Raw genomic sequence first — 22,049 nt, forward strand, 5'->3', positions numbered from 1 at the left:
CTATGTCACCCACATTCTTGTCAGAGATTTTGTAAACTTAAAAACTTTGTGCAAAAATGAATAGGACAGTAATTTGTTTAAAAGTTTGTAGTTTGTTGTCTCACATTGTATAATATCTGTAGATTGATAGTGAAATACAGAAATAATTTATTCAAGAAATCATGATATTCCACATTATTCTTCTGCTGAAATGTGATAATTGAATCTTTTATAATTTGGACTCTTTAGGCTTATGCAATAGATCCACGTATTGATTGGGTGAGAGAATGGCCAGGACAAGTTGTTTTGTGTGTATCACAGGCCTACTGGACCAAGGAAGTCCATGAAGCCATTCGACTTGGACCACAGGGACTCAGAGATTATTGGAACAAATTACAGGCACAACTACAGGAAATTGTAATTCTGGTAAGAGGAAAACTGTCAAAACAGATTAGAACTACTCTTGGAGCTTTAGTGGTACTAGATGTACATGCTCGTGACTGTGTCTTGGATATGGCTGAAAAAGGTAAGACAAATAGGTCATATATATACAATGTGGCATTCTTTTTTTTCATAATGATCATTGTGTTTAATATATTTAGGCTGTAGAATTGAAATGTTATACATAGATTTTGCTGGAAATAGAAATAAAACTTCTGAAATTTGACCTATTTTAGAAATTGAGTTAAGGAAGTGTTTTTAAGATATCAATTAGCACATATCTCTAGATGTAGTTATAAGGTGTTTTTTTTCACACAAGCTGTTGATAGATTCAGTTAGTATAAACATAAAGTTACACAGTGAAAACAAGAGGACAAAACTATTCTTAAAGGCTACAATAAGTTCTTTGAATATTGCAAATATTGAATATTTTGGCATTGCACAAGGGCATGCTGTTCTCAGACTGTTTATGACATCTTTACACCAAATCCATTGGATGTGTACTGATTATATAGTTCATCAGTCCATGCTTATCATGAAACATTTCACTTGTGAAGTGCTTCTTAATTCATTTTTTGCAGGGTGCAACTTTTTCATCACTGCTCACTTCTATGAAATAAAAGGAAAAAATCTTTTGTTTGAAAAAAATGACTGCAATGATACATTGATACATTTTAAAATTAAACCTAAACCTTTCATAAATAACTTTATTTTAAAGAATTATGTTTCACAGCATAATCAGAGTATTAATATTCTGCAAAGTTTTAAAAATTGCATCATAAAACAAATTATTTGTGATGAAATTGTATGCAGTAATACCTTGAAAAAGACTTACGAAAATAGTTATTATGTTTTTTTTTTAGGTGTGTCATCTGAGAATGATTTTAACTGGCTAGCCCAGCTGAGATACTACTGGGAAGAAGAAAATATGAGAGTCAGAATGACAAATGCCACTGTGAAGTATGCCTATGAGTATCTAGGAAACACGGCTAGATTGGTTATAACACCACTTACTGACAGGTGCTATCGTACACTGATTGGAGCATTTCATCTCAACTTGAATGGGGCTCCTGAAGGTCCCGCTGGAACCGGTAAAACAGAAACAGTCAAAGATCTGGCCAAAGCTTTAGCTGTACAGTGTGTTGTGTTTAACTGTTCTGATGGTCTGGATTACTTGGCTATGGGAAAAGTAAGTAATAAGATACTATTGCTGTCAATTAAGTATTTTGCTTCTAAATTCAACTTGGAACACTTGTTTCAAAGAAACTTTAATATTGCAAGATAATCAGACCAATGGTCACCAATCTGCAGAAAGCATTAGTTAAATTGTATCATGAATGTTAATAGTATAGTTATTAGCATACTGTTCTCCAATGTGTTATTTTATTGGGATAGTTTCCAGTATTCCAGATAATCAAAAACATGTTTACTTTTTTTTCCCCATAATACATACATTATTCAGGTAGCAAGTTGGCTTAGTTTTCAAAATACTTTGTTTTGTTGAAGTTTTTTTTTTTCTGTGAAATTCTACACTGACCCAACATAATGAGATATGGATGATTAATCATGTTAATAATAACACACAATGTAAGATTCTTGTCTACATTGTATATATTACAATGGACCAAAAAATTGTGTATGATTTCTGTATTTGCTGGTTTACAGATATACCATGATGGATACTGAATCAGATATTTACCTTGAATATGATTGAAATATTACCTCATTCATTTAATTTTGATATAAGGATTTGACCTTGGGAAAAGTATTCTGACAAATTATTTTCTTTCTCTTTTCAGTTCTTCAAAGGATTGGCTTCAGCAGGAGCCTGGGCATGCTTTGATGAATTCAACAGAATAGATTTAGAAGTATTGTCTGTCATTGCACAGCAGGTAAGACACTTTTCCAAAGAGATAATCATGTAAATGATTATAAATCTTTTACAGTATACCAAAACAAATATACGGAAATACTAAATTCAATGGATGAGATTACATATTTAACCTTGTTGAATCTTACTATGACTTGACTGTGATTCTCTCCACCTATTGCAGTGCATTTAAAATTCGGACCCAATTGTATATATTCATCAAATCAAACTCTTCAGCTGGTAAAAAACTACGAGAGCCACAGTCAAGTCATCAATGTTATTTGTCCGAGTGCAAAATGAAATCATACTGACAATCCTTTTAAATTTGATTTCCAGTTAGTTCAAGTTTTAAAGAAATTTCTATCATGATTTTTTATATTTCACATGCTTTATTAAAGCAAATTAGAAACAAGAGGTAGGGTTTTACATACATTTTTATCATACCCTATGTAATAGTGTTTTGTTTTTTTTGTTTTTGTCTGTCATGACTTTGATGTCATTTGGATAACATTTTCTTGAAATTTAATGAAGTTTTTCTCTAATTTAGAAATATTATATGCTCACTTACCAGGAAAAATGGAAATATTGGTAACCCTTTTTTTAATGGAAGGTAATTCCAGTTTTCATTGATGAGTGGGATATGTATGAGCTTTTGTCCCAAAGTAAACCTATAAATATAATCAATAAATTTAAACATTGTTATATTTTTCAGATTTTATGTATTATCAGAGCAGTTCAGGGCCATATGACCTCATTTAACTTTGAAGGAACAGAATTGGATCTTAATCCTAACTGTTATGTCTGTATTACAATGAACCCTGGTTATGCTGGAAGATCTGAACTTCCTGACAATCTTAAGGTTCTCTTCCGTACAGTAGCTATGATGGTACCAGACTATGCCATGATTGCTGAAATCTCACTGTACTCATTTGGTTTCCAGAATGCCAGACCGTTGTCCGTGAAGATTGTGACTGTATACAGACTTTGTTCAGAACAGTTGTCATCACAGTTTCACTACGATTATGGAATGAGGGCTGTCAAGGCTGTGTTATCTGCAGCTGGAAACTTGAAACTGAAATTTCCAGACGAGGATGAAGATATACTGGTGAATAAAATTCAATTTAAATTTAGACTACTGTTTCATATAATCTATTGCATAATGTAATAAGGACATTTCTTTAATAGCTAGTAGCATAAATATCAAAGGTAAAAAGTCTCAAGGGGAGAAAAACATTAAATGGAAGTTATAGTTTTTGACATTAGTCCTTTTCTTGAGGGTAAAAACTTGACATGCATTTGAAGTATTGATGTTAAAGCATATTGGCAGCACTGAAATTGAATTAGATTTCCTGGATTCAATGCCAAATATACCAAGCACCAACAGAGGAGGGGTCTACTGATTTACTTCTGTCTGCTTATCTTTAACACATTTCATCACATTTTTCTCAGCAAATACAAATCAGAGCTTCTTAATATTTGGTGCTAATCTTCATACTGGTAATTTTTACATTTTGACACATTTTCAAATATGTCACTTATCTACTTCCTGTTTTCAACATAAATGTATGTTAAAAATAAGTAATGAAAATCACAGCAAAGGAAACTATTAGGTCAGTACTGAAACTAAAATAAAATAAATAATGAAACGAAAATATTATTCCTGTTCTTTCAGTTGTTAAGATCCATCATTGATGTTAATCTTCCCAAGTTCTTGTCTCATGATATTCCTCTGTTCAATGGTATCACCTCTGACTTGTTCCCTGGAGTTACCCTTCCTGAGGCAGACTATAAAATCTTCTTGGAAGCCATGGAAACAATCTGTGAGAAAAAGAACCTACAGTTTGTTGAATTCTTCAAAGAAAAGATAATCCAGACATATGAAATGATGATTGTGAGACACGGGTAGGTTTTAATAGATATATTGAAATTTTTCATATTCAGGTAGGCAAAATGTAGTGTAATGTCCTGTCATAAAGGTTTTAGTATTATGGAATTAAAAGTTATTGAATAATTACTTCTGATTTGATATGAAGTTGATGTTCATTCTTAAAACCTACATGTTAGCCACACAAAAAAAGACCACCTATAATTACATCCAAAAGAGAAGTTACCTTTTTGGAAATATTTTTTTTCAAACCATTGTCACACAAATATGTTTCTTTGATAATTGTAGATTAATATGCATTGCCTTGTGAGTAAAGTGTATTAAGTTTTCTCGATCTTACTTTTTCTATTGAAAGTGTTTGATTTCTTGACCTTCCAGTATTTGTGGTTATTCTTATAAGTATGATCTAAAGCTGCTATGCAGTTTAAATGATCTTATAAAACTGAGAGAAATGCAATGTTGCAATCTTAATATTCAAATGTAATAGATGATTTTTATTGCTTAATTTCTCTAAATATAAAAAACTCCTTACATTAATTAGATGTTAGGAACTTTTCATTAAACCATCATAAAGTTTATACCAAAGCTTTTGATTAACTTTTATACTAAAGTCTTTGCTTTTCAGTTTTATGTTAGTTGGAGAACCTTTTGGTGGGAAAACAATGACTTTAAAGACATTGTGTGAGGGAATGACCTTACTAAATGAACAAGGTCACGAGGACTTTGAAAGGGTCATGTACAAAATTATCAATCCTAAGTCAATTACTATGGGACAACTATTTGGTATGTTTGACCCAGTTTCTCATGAATGGACTGATGGTGTTGTTGCCAATACATTCAGAGAGTTTGCTTCGAATGACACACCTGATCGTAAATGGGTAATATTTGATGGACCTATTGATGCCTTGTGGATCGAGAACATGAACACAGTATTAGATGATAACAAGAAGCTCTGTTTGATGAGTGGAGAAATTATACAGTTGTCACCACCTATGAGTTTAATCTTTGAGACAATGGATCTCTCACAAGCTTCAGTAAGATCTCTTTTATACATTATATGTATCAAATAATCTGATAAAGTAGACTGAGCTTTTTTTAATTCTTTTTACAGAAAATTGAATATACATATAGTTCAATTTTTTTTTTTTACTAATTCCAGAATGTAAATTATATTCATGGACAGATTTACAGCATTTTACTAGTGTATCTTATTTGCAATCTTTACACAAATATCTTTTTCCAGCATGATTATCTAGCTTCTTTTCAATTGTCACATGTATACTTTTATTGAGGACATACTGGACCTATGTTGCTATTAGATTTCTTATTCTTCCAGCCAGCCACAGTCAGTAGGTGTGGTATGATATACTTAGAACCCTCCTCCCTTGGTTGGAGACCATTCTTTAAGTCATGGCTGAATGTCTTCCCAGAAGTCCTTGCCAAGGAAGCACTTGATGTTGTGGAAGCCATGTTTGAATGGCTGGTAGATCCATGTTTAGAATTCATCAGAAAAAATACCAAGGTATGTAAAAAATTGCTCAAAAATTCTTACCTCTTATATAAAGTATACCAAGTGCTACTACCAATATATTAGCTACAGTGAAAGATTACTAAGAAAAAAATTATGGGGATTAATCTTGAAATTCCGTTGGTGTAAGATAGAGCAGTTACATGTAAACGCCAAAAAAATGCAAGAAAAATACAAACTTGGGTTAAGCAGATTATTTGCTATCCATTTTTGTATACTTAATTTTTAATGTCTGTGAAGAAAATAGTTTAACTACAGATCTTAGTTATAATGCATTATTTAAAATTGAGAATGGAAATGGGGAATGTGTCAAAGAGACAATAACCCGACCATAGAGCAGACAACATTGTATGTCAATATTGAAAGTTAGATCAAATGTAGAATTAAGAATGTACTGTAAAATTAATCTTCTGTATGATATAATGAGCAATGTACTTTGAACAATTAACCCTTCAATTAAAAGGAAGTAAGTATTATATATATCTCACAGGTATTCCACATTGATACACTGCATATCCTTCAAATGTTTTATTCCTTATTCAGTTTATACACATGCTTGAATTAAAGGCATAGAAAACACAAAATTTCTTGCTATCCTTGAAACTATTCTTCGTGATGTCCTTTTTTTTATATCCATGGAAGAAAAGTTTTTTTGGGAAAAATATAAAACTACACAAGCGATATGATAAGAATGCTTTGAATATTCCATATGTATTTCATAATTTGCCCACTCCACACACACACACCTCCTATTTCCCACCCCATCCCCCAGAAAGAGACTATACAGTTTGTTGTTGTTTCTTGTTGAAGATAGTGTTATTTATGGCCTTTTTGATATGGGAAAAAGAAAATATTTAATGATAGCTTTCAATTAATCTAAGGAAATTTTAGACTACATAAAAAGTCCAGAAGAATTCAGATACATTGAAAATGAGTTTTGTTTTTTTCAATTATACAGATATTTTTAAAAATGATTTTTTAACTACTAAATTATTGGACTTTGCCTTTCAGAAAACCGTTATATATCCCCATTATGCACTGAGTATTTTCCATTTATATTGATAAAACAATGGTAAGATTTGTTTGTTTGCATGTGTTGCACATGGAGTATATTATATATATTTTGTACATACGCCAAAAAATGCTACACAACAATAAAAAGAAATGTTTTTGTATTTTATTGTCATACTGTAAGTTTTTATGAAATACCATTTTCTCTTAATAATATAAGTAAGGAAATGTAAAAATGGATAGATGACTAAGTAATCATGGCATAAAACCTTCAATTGTTATTATTGTGAGAATTTCAAATTTTAGGAATATGTTGCTGGTCGGTATGCCAACCAAGTGAGGTCATTGATGTACTTGTTTGATATGCTTATGCACGAGCATGTAAATGCTGAAGATAGCCATGACAACAAAAACCTCAAAGTTTATGCTGTGGTAAGTAACATTAGGATGAATAAACATTTGATTATTGTGTTGTGAGTATGTTTTTTTTTGTTTGTGTTTAGGTTAGAAAGATTGAATTTAAGTTTATACAGATCAGAGCAGTAACAAAATGCATGAAAACAAGACAAATAGTGCTTTTTATACTTCTTTGCATATATATACTTTTTAGATAATGATCATTTTATATATACATGTATACAATGGGGAAAATGTTTATCTTAGGTAGTTACAGGATGTGAGAAATAATTAAAGGCTATAATGGTTAAGATAAGTCACAAAGAATGTTGATTATATTTCTGTTTAGAAATTATATGTGAGTTTTGATATTGGATAGTCTTCACTTTATAATTTCTACAAGAGAAGAATGTTAAATGTCACACATGTTGTCACAAAAAAGATTATTTTTTTTTTATCTGTCTATCTTACATACCTCCATGCTCAAACGTCTGAATTCTGATTTTTATAAATCGGGTAATAGGACAGTTATATTGGTATTTATTATTTGTTTTATAGTCAGCCATATTGTTTTCCATACCTTGGAGTATTGGAGCATGTGTTGACGCTGATGGTCGCAACAAGTTTGATGCTTTCTTCAAAGAGCTGATTTCTGGAAAGATGGAAGAATTCCCCATGCCTAAGGCTGTAGGAACTAAGTTTGATGTACCCATACCTGACAATATGCATGTTTATGAAGTATTTTATGAAGTAAGTTAATAAACACTGATGTTCACAGTCGTTTAGGCTTATAATTTATTCAGAAGGGTAAATGCTCACAATTCAAAATAATTGCCATCTTTTAACAACAGTTTTTCATTTAAACAAAAAATTATTTGATGAGGATGTTCATATATTCACTTATTCATGTCGCACATGAGTAGATACAAATTTAGTAAATGTAAATTAATTTCAGTGAAAAGCTTTTCAGAAAAAGTTTTATTAATCCATGACTACATTGTACACTACCAAAATAGTTCAACAGTATTTTTATTTGTTCATGCAAGAAATATTTCAATATTATTGGTTCTTGTGATTATAAATTTTTGTTTTCATATTTTGAACAGCAAATCAATAGATGTTTTATTTTATTTGACTTTTATTAACATTGAACCACATAATCCAAGAAAGACTTGATATTTCACAAGTTCATATAACTTTTATAGTTTGTATGATTTTTAATCCTTTTAATTTTGTGTTTCAAATAGCAAATGGAATACAAAAGTAATTTCATATCATTGAAATTTATAATAATAAAAATGACCTCATGATATTGTAGTTTAAAAATCGTGGAGCATGGAAACACTGGAATGATTTGATAAAAAATCTTGAAATAAAAGCCAAGAAAATCAGAGAAATGTTGGTTCCAACCATGGATACAGCCAGATATTCATTCCTAATGGAATTGTGTATTGAGCATTCTAGGTTTGTCAATGTTTCATTTTAATCTTCTGACATACTGTAGATTATTATCCTTTAAGTACTATTTTTTGTGGTTGAAGCAATTTTTCAGAACTATAAAAAATGCCTATAGAATGAACCTAATCCACAGAAGGTAATGGATATATTACTGATAGAATAAGGTAAATGACAGAGATATATAAAAGATCATTAATCATATTTGCTTCTCGAAGTAAGTATTCAAGAATATGATACTATACCATTAATATATATTTTATAGACTATGTCATCCAGGCCTTTTTAAAGTTAAACATACAGATATAAAAATGTAATTGCAATTTTCAACCAGTTTAGCACGTTCCCCAGCTGTAAGATATATAATTTGGTCTTGTAGATCCATGTGATGCCAAAGAAGTGTGGTTTAAACCAATTATGCCCCATCTGTTGAAAAGTTATTTTATTTATATTTTTATTTGCTGTCAGATTAAGCAAGTAAGTGATAAGGCTTACTGTGGATTCATTATTATTCGTTTGATACCAATATTTGTGGGTACAGGTGAACCACAAATTCAAATGTTCAACAAATCAAAATTTTCTATAGGACTTATATGCAGAGATTGGCAAAACTTTAAAATCCAATATCCACGAAAATTCACGATTTCTTCAATCCACGAAAATTGATAGCCACGAAAATAAATAAATCCACAGTATATTAAGATTTTCTGCAAAGGACATATGTAATTGACAATAAAAACCATCTTTGATGGACAAAATTGCTATTAAATTGTATATTCTTTATCAAAATTCCCAAATCTCACTTTAAATGCAACTTTCAACCAGTTTAGGCAGTTCTCCCACTACAAGATATATAAATATCTTTTTTTTATCCATGTAAAAGCCATAGAAGTATGGTTTATGCCAAACATGCCTCAACTGTTGAAAAATTATTTTATTTATATTTTAGACCTATTCTGTTTGTTGGACCAACTGGTACAGGCAAATCGGTGTATGTACAAGACAAACTGATGAATGGTCTTTCTAAGGATAAATATCTTCCAGCTTTTGTCAACTTTTCTGCACAGACCAGTGCTAACCAAACACAGGTAAAAAAAATCATGTTCTATTTAATATGTGATAGTTATGGTATGATTAAACTTTAGGGTTACATTTTTAGTGCAAAGAAAAAAAAAAAAAAATCTGATAAAAAATACCATCAGATTGGTTTTGTATTCTATTTTAGTTTGTTAATTCACAACTTCATGAAAACTTTTTTACAGATTTCCACCAAACTTGCAAAGATTATTCTACATGAAATGAAGTTATGCACCCTTTTTTATTTTATATCTGAGTCTTTTGCATTGTTTTCCAGTCCATTTTATCTTATAAGAGGGGGACTATTGTATCTGTTGTCCTAAGCATCAACAATTTCAATTAAATTCTATTTTTCCAGAACATCATAATGTCAAGGTTGGACAAACGTAGAAAAGGTGTGTTTGGACCACAGATGGGTAAAAAGGCTGTTATTTTTGTTGATGATTTGAACATGCCAGCTAAAGAAGTGTATGGTGCTCAACCTCCTATTGAGCTTCTGAGACAGTTCCAGGATCATGGTTATTGGTGAGTAGCAGATTTGTGCAGCAGTCTATAACAAAGGAGGGGGACTTATGCAGAAAATTTTCAAATGTCTTGTAGTGGCAAGAAACCTTTTCAGATGCATTAATGGATTGCTAGAAAAAAGACAGTTTTACTAAAGACAAATTTGAAAAAGAGGCAGAAGATACCACAGGGACTATCCTAAACCATAAGTCAAAGAAAAACCAAAAAATACCATGGCCTTAAAGATAAGGACAAAAAACAAACAAGTCTTTAAAAAACTACACAGTAAATTAAAGAATGAGCAACACAACACAAACCACCCCACAAATCAAGTGCATAAAGAGCTGGACATTTTACTTTCATCTGTAAAATTTAGTCATAGAAATGTTTGTGATGACAGTATTCAGTTACAATATATAGATAATATGTACATAATGCATCTTGTTTCTTTAAATATTTTTCAATGAGATCAGGTTCAAACTGACCAAATTCTTCATTATTTATGCTCATATGAACTTTTGGGGGATAGTATTAGATTTATATATGGCAGACACAACATTACATTTAGTATCAAGTTTGTAAGAATTGTTTATATTGAATAATGGTTTGTTTGCTTGAAGGTATGACTTGAAGGAAACGTCCAAACTTCTACTACAAGATGTACAGTTGATTTGTGCCATGGGACCACCAGGAGGAGGTAGAAATGATGTCACTCTTAGATTTATGAGACATTTTAACATGATTGGAATAAATTCCTTCAGTGAAGACACTATGATCAAAATTTTCTCCATTATGATATCTACCTATTTGAGGGTAAGTATACTAAAGATAAAAAAAAACTTGTATAAGCTCAGCAGTTGTCTGCATTTCAAATAGGAAACTTGCTTATTTAGCCAAGAGTTTCTTGGCTCTTAGAAACATGATTGTTAATGTGTAATTCTCAGAGGGTTTTCTGGTCCTAGGAACTATGATTGTTATATGATGTATATCTTTTCAGTGTGTTTAGTTTTCAGAAGATTTCTGAGCCTTATGAATCATGATTGTTTATGTGGTTATTTTTTTTCAGGGTGCTGAGTTTTCAGGAGATTTCTTGGCCCTTGGAAACATGATTGTAAGTGCCACAAATGACATGTATAAACAAGCTATTGCCAACCTGTTACCAACACCAGCTAAATCACATTATGTGTTTAATTTACGAGATTTCTCCAGAGTCATCCTTGGAGTTTGTCTGATCAAGAAGAATGAAGTGGAAAACAAACGTGTGATGATGAGGTAGGTATTAACTGCCTACAGGCAAACAATATAGTTTTGAGCTACCATTGATATTTTTGCTAAAATTTGATTACAAGAAGAAGATAATAAACAGCTGTATATATTTCATTAAGCTTCAGTAACATTTAAGGTGGTAACATTATTTACACAGAGTCATAGTGTTTTAAAAAAAAAACTTTTTGCAATCAACCCTGTTTATTGTGAAGACAAAGTTACTGTCATGGAAAAGTATGCCTTTCAAGATTTTGCTTTTCTTGTAGTTATGAAGAAACATTTTGAAATGATATTGTATCCTCTGTATAAACATGAAAAATTCTATATGAACAATGTTCATCCAACTATTACAGGTTATGGGTCCATGAAGTGATGAGAGTATTCTACGATCGTCTCACAGATGATGCAGACAGATCATGGTTGTTCAAGTAAGTAACATTATTGAGTTTTTATGCCCCCACTGTCATCGGAGGGGGTATTAAGTGTTACCCTTGTCCAACCGTATGTACTTCCTAAAATTGGTTACTGTTCTCTAACAAGTTTGCCTCAACCAAATGTTTTGAAACTTATACACAATGCTTATTACCACAAAACACAGATCCCCGTTTGAATTTGGGTGGCGTCACTCTTACCTTTCTCAAGTTCTGCCCCTTTATAACAGGGGCATTATCTGTGTCCCTTGGACACATTATCCTTTTTTTTTTTTTTAAATTTAAGGCCTATTTATACTTTTTAAGCTGACTGATACATATTTGCTTAAATGATGTAAGTATCCAACAAATATCATATGGTCATTTAAAGTAGTGTTACATGTGACCCTGTGTGCAATATTCAAAAAATATTTAGAACTGTTTTACCATCATAAACCATATATGAAATGAAGGTGATGTTCTGATGGAGAGCTGATTATTTAGTTTTACAGTGTACTTAAATGTACTCAGATTCAGTTCATTTGACATAAATTTCTGGGTTAAACTTGCTAACCTGTGAAAAAGGGGTGAACTTCTTCTGGGGAATCAACAAAACTACTGATATTGATTACGAATGTTTTTTCTTAACTTACAGAACAACACAGAATGCTGTAAAAGACTACTTCAAAGAGAGTTTTGACAGTTTGTTTGAACATCTAGCTGGTGGTGGCTCCGGAGAAGGAAAGGTACATTTTCTGATAAATGTCTTCATTTAATGGATTAATAGGAATCAAATCTGTGTCATGAAAATATATAGTTACATGGGAATATGTTTTCAATTTAGGAAATAATAAAATTCATCTAATTAGACAGCCATCACTGTGCTGAATGCAAACAAGTATATGTTTGCATAGAAAATGTTCATTTTAACTCTTTATATAGTGATCTTGAGAAGGCCAATTCAACCAAAATCCAGACTTTTCTGATTTTTGCTGTACCTTCAACAAGAAGTAGTTAACATATTTTAATTATTAGCATGTTAAGTAGTTACATTCTCTCTAGTTTAGGTTGTTTTTTTTCAAGTTCCAGACCCCTGTTTTGCATGGGCAAGACATAGAAGGGAAGTACATCTGTCAAAAATTGCTGTGTTTCCGATTATAATTTTCAAAGTTTGAAAAAGGATGCAAAAGTCTACTTTAAATGTGGAGAACATTGCAATAAATTGTCTTAGGTTAAAGGAACATAACGAATTTTGAAATTAGTTTCATGTGCTAACGTCTTAAAGTATAGAAATCATTGGAGCCAAAAAAAAGGCTGACTTGGGGTAGAGGCTGTAATATTGCACCCCCAATGGTGAGGGGGTAAACATAGACATATCAGAATCCTTTGCATTCTGGAATAATAGACATTGACAGGAAACAAACCAATAAGTAAAGCTTTTGTGAGATTTTTCTTTATATATTTTTATTTATATGAATAATATTGACTTTTTATGTTATGATCATCTAGTATTTATTTATCTGTAACAGGGAGCTCCAGTAAAGGTAGCAATAAAGTGTGAAAAATAGATACTTCTTGCTAGATCTTATTGTCTAGGAGTGTGTTTACTTTGTTCGAGAACTGTTTAAAAAAATCTTTTCTTTCATGAATCATATTAAAATACAACAGAACTATTCAAGTGATTTTCATCAACTTTCGTTAATAAGTGTTTGTAATTTTTTGACATATGATATGATATATATTGTAAGATTTACAAACTAATGTGATAATTTTCATATCTTTGTCATGTCAACTTGTTGGCAGAGACATATTAAACAGCATTGACATTTCTTGTCAAACTCTACCTGTTATTCTGTTTCGCTTTGCTGATAACTTTTCTGAATTCTGAAAATTGAATGTTTGCTTTTCCTTCTGTATGTTATGAATTTTAATAAGATGATGCAAGTGTAGGAAATAGAATACTTAGATTAGTAAAGAATAAATTCTTGCTTAACTCACAAAAAAGAGGGTATATTAATAGTAGTAATCCTAGATATGAAATTAGAATTAAGCAGATTACTAGATTCTTGTGTTTATCTATTTAGTATATTATTTGTTAACAGCGTACTGATTCAGAGGTGAGAAGTTCAATGCCTGTCTCACCTGCAACGAATGTCGCAGCATGCGTGACATAGGGATGCTAATCCAGCGACAACCAAGGCCTGAATTATTTTTATGCCCCACCTACGATATTAGAGGGGCATTATGTTTTTCGGTCTGTGTGTCCATTCGTTCGTTCCTCAGTCCTTTCATCTGTCCGTCCATCCGTCTGTCCCACTTCAGGTTAAAGTTTTTGGTCAAGGTAGTTTTTGATGAAGTTGAAGTCCAATCAATTTGTAACTTAGTGCACATGTTCCCTATGATATGATCTTTCTAATTTTAATGCCAGATTAGAGTTTTGACCCCAATTTCACGGTCCACTGAACATAGATAAATGTTTTTTTTTTATCAAAACCTGGAAAGTTCATATCTTGTTAAAGGACACCTTTTAAACTGTACTTCTGCTGGCATATTTACATTTTCCTTGTTCTGATTATCTTAGCTCAGTGACTGCTTGAAAAACTCAACATCACATGACTTTCCAGTTATTATAAGAAATAAGACAACTATATTTTGTATATAGAATTATTCCAAGGTATACATGTCTGTTCATCTGACCTTTGCCTCTTTTCATGGATCAGTGTTAAGTCTGTTTCTCAGATATAAGCAACAGGTCAACTGTATTTGGTGAATAGAAGGATTGAAAGGTGTACATGATTGTCTGGCAGGGTTCATCATACCTTGACCTTATTTTCATGGGTCATTGGTCAATGTTAAGTTTTCATGATAGGTTTTTTTTTCAGATACTATAAGCAAAGGTCAGCTATATTTGGTGTATGGAATAGTTGTAAGGATTACATGTCTGTATGGCAGAGATCATCATAGCATGACCTCATTCATATGGTGCATTGAAAATGTTTAGTGTGTGTGGTACCTGTAGTAAGACATTGATCTTATACACTTTCAACATGATTCAGTAAAGCAGACGAGACATTGCACTGTGCACTCATAATATTTTGATGTATTTGTTTTTATATAATTTTATTTTGTTTTGTCACATAGTTGAATTACAAATTATTTGTTACAGTTAAATTTTTGTTTATTCAAGAATATATAAGGTAAGAGGTACTAATGGGTAAATTGGTGATCCCTGGGATTTTTAGGAAATTTTTCCTTAACTAGAACATGTGGACCTGCATCTAGCATTGTCTAGATATCAAAATATATTTTAACTTTTATATTTGCTAAAATATAGATTGGTTCAACATGTCAAATAGTGGAATATATGTTTGAATTGCACATATGAATAGATTTGATAATTTCATTTCAGATAGATATTTCTCAAAAACCTATCCTGAGAATTTTTGGTTTTATAAATGCATAATTTAATGGGGTCACCAACTTTTATATTACCTGTACTGTATAAATCATGCAAGCATGTTTGGCATATCTAAAAACATTGCAAAATAAGATTTGTCTACATTATGCTCTCAGTGTTTTACACTTAATATAGGACTTTTGACATTTTTTATACCAATACTTTTATACTTATATCTACTGGATATTTGATTTACTATATCTGTGGAAGTATAAAAGTAACTTCAGTATTCAGATGCAGTTCCATTAACTTTAGTTTGATAAATATCCAAGAGATTACCCATTTAATACCTCTTACCTTAGTCACAAATGATGAGTTACTTTGTTTGCATGCATCATCACATCAATTTAAGTATAGATTGAAAGTAATACAGTTCTAAAGTAGAAGAACTACGATCAAAACTCACAGAATAGTTGCCCCCTACATAACAACGAAATTTAAATATTTTTAGTCCAGATGTGCATATTTTCAAGTTTATGATTTTCTTGATTTATTACTTTGATAGGGTAGATAAACAAATTATGCTGTATACTCCCTACTTGTATATGCAGATTGTTGATAAACTGGTTTTGAAATAAATATAGATTCTACATCTGCATCCAGTGTGATACGATAGTTCTCTACTCGAGACGGTTAAATTTTCATATTTAAAATGTGAGGCTTGTTGAGCTTTTTAGATATTTAAAATTTAACTGTCCAGAATCAGGCAAAGTATATATCAACTAAGAATTAGAGAAAAATGATGAGCATTCTCATTTAAGGATGTATTCTTCTGACACTTCAGTCTTGTTGAAATCTCATTCTGGAATTATTTCCAAAACGTGATACAAGTGGAAAATATCAATGAATTTAAAAAATATTATAATCAAACTTAACTCTGTGAAAAAATTGTGTATTTACAATAAGCGGTTTTTGAGTAATAAAATTTTCAAATTTTATAACCAATCAAGTCAGTCTCATTAGCCAAAATGTTGAGAAAATGGGTGAGGGGTACAAGAAATGATTTTACCAGATACATGTACATCCCATATCAATTTTTTTCTTCTTAAATTTGTTATATATGTATTTTTTCAATCATTTATAACAAAGAAGTTGAAATAATATGCTTTTTGTTCTGAAAAAAGAGAAAAATCCCAAATTTACAAAATTGACAACATGGTAAATTTGAAATGAAAAAGCAACAAAATTTTATAAAACTTTCATATATTAACACCTACCCATAGTTTTTAGCTCACCTGGCCCAAAGGGCCAAGTGAGCTTTTCTCATCACTTGGCGTCCGTCGTCCGTAAACTTTTACAAAAATCTTCTCCTCTGAAACTTGGCCATAATCATCATTGGGGTATCTAGTTTAAAAAATGTGTCCGGTGACCCGGCCAACCAACCAAGATGGCCGCTATGGCTAAAAATAGAACATAGGGGTAAAATGTAGATTTTGGCTTATATCTCTGAAACCAAAGCATTTAGAGCAAATCTGACATGGGGTAAAATTGTTTATCAGGTCAAGATCTATCTGCCCTGAAATTTTCAGATGAATCTGACAACCTGTTGTTGGGTTGCTGCCCCTGAATTGGTAATTTTAAGGAAATTTTGTCGTTTTTTGTTATTATCTTGAATATTATTATAGATAAAGATAAACTGTAAACAGCAATAATGTTCAGCAAAGTAAGATCTACAAATAAGTCGACTTGACCAAAATGGTCAGTTGACCCCTTAAGGAGTAATTGCCCTTTATAGTCAATTTTTAACCATTTTTCGTAGATTTTTGTAATCTTTTACAAAAATCTTCTCCTCTGAAACTACTAAGACAAATTTAACCAAACTTGTCCACAATCATCATTAGGGTATCTTGTTTAAAAAATGTGTCCTATGACCCCGCCCGCGAACCAAGATGGCCGACATGGCTAAAAAATAGTACATAGGGTAAAATGCAGTTTTTGGCTCATATCACTGAAACCAAAGCATTTAGAGAAAATCTGACAGGATAAAAATGTTCATTAGGTCAAGATCTATCTGCCCTGAAATTTTCAGACCAATCAGGCTACACGTTGTTGGGTTGCTGCCCCTGAATTGGTAATTTTAAGAAAGTTTTGCAGCTTTTGGTTATTATCTTGAATATTATTATAGATAGAGATAAACTGTAAACAGCAATAATGTACAGCAAAGTAAGACCTACAAATAAGTCAACACGACTAAAATTGTCAATTGACCCCTTAAGGAGTTATTGCCCTTTATAGTCAATGTTTTACAATTTTCATAAATTTTGTAAATTTTTGTAAATTTTTACAAAATATTTTCCACTGTAACTACTGGGCCAAGTTCATTATAGATAGAGATAATTGTAAGCAGCAAGAATGTTCAGTAAAGTAAGATCTACAAACACATCACCATCACCAAAACACAATTTTGTCATGAATCCATCTGTGTCCTTTGTTTAATATGCACAAAGACCAAGGTGAGCGACACAGGCTCTTTAGAGCCTCTAGTTTTAAGTTAAATTTATTCAGATTGGTCCACTTCATCTTTAGTGAAAGTATGAAGAAAAGTTTAATTGTGAAACTGTGATTATTTTCATGATAATAGCCCAAAAATGGGTAAAAATTGATGAAAAATGGGAAAATCATCAAAATTGGGTACTTTCAAATGGCTGTAGCAAAAAAATAAGTGCTCCACCATATGATTTTTTCCTCACCAATTATTTTTTTACAGTCATATAAACCCAAAAATCAGGTTATGAAAAAAAGTTTGTAATTCCTGAATTTTTTTGCTCCTCGTAGGTGTACATCCTTAAGGTCAGAAATTTTTTTCAAGCTAGTCCAGGGACTCATCACTATTGGCTTTTGGAAGTTTAAAGTTCTGAATTAAAAACAACACCCATACCTTAGTTTTTAGGGTAAAAATGAAATGAAAAAAGTTCTAATATTTATACATTTGAAATATGTAAGCAATTTAGATATTTCACTATCAACCAAATCATGTTTGATATAAACTGTAGCAAGGATATTTGTTTTACGCAGGTTAAAGAAGATGATTTAAGAAGTTTGATGTTTGGTGATTATATGAACCCTGATGCAGAGTCTGAGGAGAGAGTTTATGATGAAGTGAAATCTGTTGACTCTATGTACACCATTGTAGAGCAATGTTTAGAAGAGTACAATAATACACATAAAAATAGAATGAATCTGGTTATTTTCAGGTCAGCACATAATGTTATGTTCATAAATATTCAAATTGTTGTATTGTATACTGTAAATTCAGAAATTATTTTGAGGATTTTATAAATGCAAATAATGTGATTAGGTAATTATCGCAATAATAAGAAATCGCATTCTGATATCTGTATGCAGAATTTCCTGAAATTGCAATAATTAATCTCATATTTTTGTTCATACTTCAAAAAAAAGCAATAATGAATGCACACAATAATTTCTGAATACATTAAAAAAATCTTTGGTCTTTTTTCTGGAATAAGATATTTTTCAATAGTTTCAGAATATATTTATTTATTGCAGAAAGGTAGATGCCAAAATTTTATGATAAAACAATGACTTGATTAAGAAAATTAATATGTAATTTTGAAGTATGTGAACCAAATTTTATGCATTTTGAATATTAATAGACAAAAAACTCTGTTGAGTTATATATGTCAGAACAATCTTAACATTTTCCTGAATTTCAATGTATCTATTTCAGATATGTGTTGGAACATTTGTCTCGTATCTGTCGTGTACTGAGAATCCCAGGAGGAAATGCCTTGTTAGTGGGTGTAGGAGGTAGTGGTCGTCAATCCTTAACCAGGTTAGCAACAGCCATGGCAGGATACGATCTCTTCCAACCAGAAATCTCAAAGAACTATGGCAAAGTAGAATGGAGAGAGGACATTAAGGTAAGAATAAAACCAGAAATCTCAAAGAACTATGGCAAAGTAGAATGGAGAGAGGACATTAAGGTAAGAATAAAACCAGAAATCTCAAAGAACTATGGCAAAGTAGAATGGAGAGACGACATTAAGGTAAGAATAAAACCAGAAATCTCAAAGAACTATGGCAAAGTAGAATGGAGAGAGACATTAAGGTAAGAATAAAACCAGAAATCTCAAAGAACTATGGCAAAGTAGAATGGAGAGAGGACATTAAGGTAAGAATAAAACCAGAAATCTCAAAGAACTATGGCAAAGTAGAATGGAGAGAGACATTAAGGTAAGAATAAAACCAGAAATCTCAAAGAACTATGGCAAAGTAGAATGGAGAGAGGACATTAAGGTAAGAATAAAACCAGAAATCTCAAAGAACTATGGCTAAGTAGAATGGAGAGAGGACATTAAGGTAAGAATAAAACCAGAAATCTCAAAGAACTATGGCAAAGTAGAATGGAGAGAGACATTAAGGTAAGAATAAAACCAGAAATCTCAAAGAACTATGGCAAAGTAGAATGGAGAGAGGACATTAAGGTAAGAATAAAACCAGAAATCTCAAAGAACTATGGCTAAGTAGAATGGAGAGAGGACATTAAGGTAAGGAGATGTGGGTTATAATCAATTTGACATCAACACTACATCATATTGTAACTGAAATATACATCTAGCGTTCACCATATGACCTTCTAAAATGGACAACTGCTGTGAAGTATGACCAGCTTTGAATTGCCCAGAATCAAGACAGTTGTTGTTGTTTGAACTGTCAGATATTGAGTTTTCCATCAACACATTAAAATGATAATGTAACTCATTTATTTGTAACTTTGAGCCTATCAAGTGTTGCAAGTATCAAATACAATAGGTATTCAAGAACAAAGAAATACAGGGTAATATGAATAAAAGCAGACGTGGGGTACATGTCAATGATGCAGCAACTAAATAATATAAACAACCGAATGACATTTAAAGGGCAACATGCAGTCTTGAACAATAGATAGATGTCTGAAATAAATGTCAAACTCTAAATCACTTTGAAGTTAAAAAGTTGTGAATAAATTAAACACAGACTTGCAAAGATATGACATCAACATTTAATTGTCCAAATAATATAAAACATTTAGATATGACATCAACATTTAATTGTCCAAATAATATAAAACATTTAGATATGACATCAACATTTAATTGTCCAAATAATATAAAACATTCAGATATGACATCAACATTTAATTGTCCAAATAATATAAAACATTTAGATATGACATCAACATTTAATTGTCCAAATAATATAAAACATTTAGATATGACATAAGACATATGTTCACTTTTAAATTAACAAAATAATTACAAATGATTTACATTAAAAAGTTTTATTAATAAACTGAACTGTAGATTGTATATCTCTAATGTACGATTGAGTATATATGACAATAAATGTATTCTACAGTCAGTACTGAAAGGATGTGGAGCAAGTGGAAAGACAACTGTATTCTTAGTGACAGACACCCAGATCAAAGAGGAATCATTCCTTGAGGACATTGATAACTTATTAAACACAGGAGAAGTCCCTAATCTTTTCCCTGCTGATGAGAAAGCAGAAATAATGGAGGTAAGCCACACTTTCTGATTGAAATATTTTTACAAAATATTTGCTTATTTCAATTTTTTAAGAGAAAAGTTTCTTTATTAAAAAGTGTTCCAGAGGTTATAATTTAATGTCTTAATTGATCTTTTACCTAGTAGACTTTTACCTTTCCTTAGCCATAGTAATGTACTTGTTTCTTAATTTCTTCCAGACTGTTAGACCAGTAGCACAAGCTGGAGACAAGATGGCCGACTTCAGTCCACTGGCTTTGTTTGCTTTCTTTGTCAATCGTATCAGAGAGAATTTACATATTATTATTGCCTTCAGTCCAATAGGAGATGCTTTCCGTAATAGACTTAGGCAATTCCCGTCTTTAATTAACTGCTGTACTATTGACTGGTTCCAGGTAAGTAAATTCTATTATCCTATAATATTACTTCTAGCTCCATAGGAGATATCCATAGAAGACTAAGGCAGTTCCTATCTCTAGCTGCTGTACTCATGATTGATCCAGGTAAATAAGAGATGTATTATTTATGTCTGTTAGATTGCTACCTCAACAATAATGATCTTTTAACTATAGACAAGTGTCTGTACTATGCTCTCAATCACCTTTAGTCTAGACAATTCAATTTTTGTATCCTATGAAATTATCTTTAGTCTTTTAATGCCAAGTTAAAGTTTCATGAGATGTCATTTCTGTGCTTATCTTTTAACAGACTTGGCCAGATGATGCATTAGAGAGAGTAGCCAATAAATTCTTAGAGAATACAGAACTTTCTGACCATGACAGGAAGGAATCTGTCATGATTGTCAAGCACTTCCATCAGAGCACCATTCATCTGTCAACAAAGTTCTTAAATCAGTTAGGCAGACATAATTATGTAACACCAACATCTTACTTGGAGTTGATCAACTCATTCAAGAACTTACTCCAAAGTAAACAAGATGAGATATCTAAAGCCAAACGTAGATATGTGGTTGGTTTAGAGAAATTGGCCTTTGCTGCTTCACAGGTAAGATTTTTATTTTGCAAAAGGAAAATTTTTCACATGAGAATTTTGTTTGTATGAAGACGAAGACTTTTAAAAATATTGTTCTCTATTCCTGAAACTGCATATTGATAATCTTACCTACTTTATTAAGCTTTGATAAGTTGGAGTTATTGTTTCTTAGTTTGACTCTGATATCCTATAATTGTAAGAAGGTTGCCCGTTTTGGGAGGATCCATGTATTTCAGTTATCAGCTGTATTTATTCTGATACCTGTTT

The 22,049-nt window shown here is 31.5% G+C and overlaps 1 protein-coding gene across 5 annotated transcripts in view; it reads left to right on the forward strand.

The window, feature by feature from the left end:
• Nucleotides 1–22,049, forward strand: part of LOC127729482 (dynein axonemal heavy chain 12-like) — a 71,422-nt gene that overhangs the window by 23,224 nt on the left and 26,149 nt on the right. For 4 of the 5 annotated variants that reach the window (XM_052237328.1, XM_052237341.1, XM_052237320.1 and 1 more), the window contains exons 21-42: nt 229–505; nt 1,284–1,609; nt 2,220–2,312; nt 3,003–3,395; nt 3,963–4,192; nt 4,801–5,209; nt 5,512–5,697; nt 7,021–7,146; nt 7,669–7,860; nt 8,429–8,574; nt 9,515–9,653; nt 10,001–10,167; nt 10,767–10,959; nt 11,213–11,418; nt 11,766–11,840; nt 12,478–12,568; nt 13,352–13,366; nt 18,295–18,473; nt 18,971–19,163; nt 20,641–20,802; nt 20,990–21,184; nt 21,498–21,794. In XM_052237328.1, the coding sequence (XP_052093288.1) occupies nt 229–505; nt 1,284–1,609; nt 2,220–2,312; nt 3,003–3,395; nt 3,963–4,192; nt 4,801–5,209; nt 5,512–5,697; nt 7,021–7,146; nt 7,669–7,860; nt 8,429–8,574; nt 9,515–9,653; nt 10,001–10,167; nt 10,767–10,959; nt 11,213–11,418; nt 11,766–11,840; nt 12,478–12,568; nt 13,352–13,366; nt 18,295–18,473; nt 18,971–19,163; nt 20,641–20,802; nt 20,990–21,184; nt 21,498–21,794 (4,290 nt within the window). The remainder of the gene's footprint in view (nt 1–228; nt 506–1,283; nt 1,610–2,219; nt 2,313–3,002; nt 3,396–3,962; nt 4,193–4,800; nt 5,210–5,511; nt 5,698–7,020; nt 7,147–7,668; nt 7,861–8,428; nt 8,575–9,514; nt 9,654–10,000; nt 10,168–10,766; nt 10,960–11,212; nt 11,419–11,765; nt 11,841–12,477; nt 12,569–13,351; nt 13,367–18,294; nt 18,474–18,970; nt 19,164–20,640; nt 20,803–20,989; nt 21,185–21,497; nt 21,795–22,049) is intronic. The other variant, XM_052237345.1, reaches the window with a different exon arrangement.

This window comes from Mytilus californianus, unplaced genomic scaffold (genome assembly GCF_021869535.1).
Source record: "Mytilus californianus isolate M0D057914Y unplaced genomic scaffold, xbMytCali1.0.p SCAF_1, whole genome shotgun sequence".
Lineage (NCBI taxonomy): Eukaryota > Metazoa > Mollusca > Bivalvia > Mytilida > Mytilidae > Mytilus > Mytilus californianus.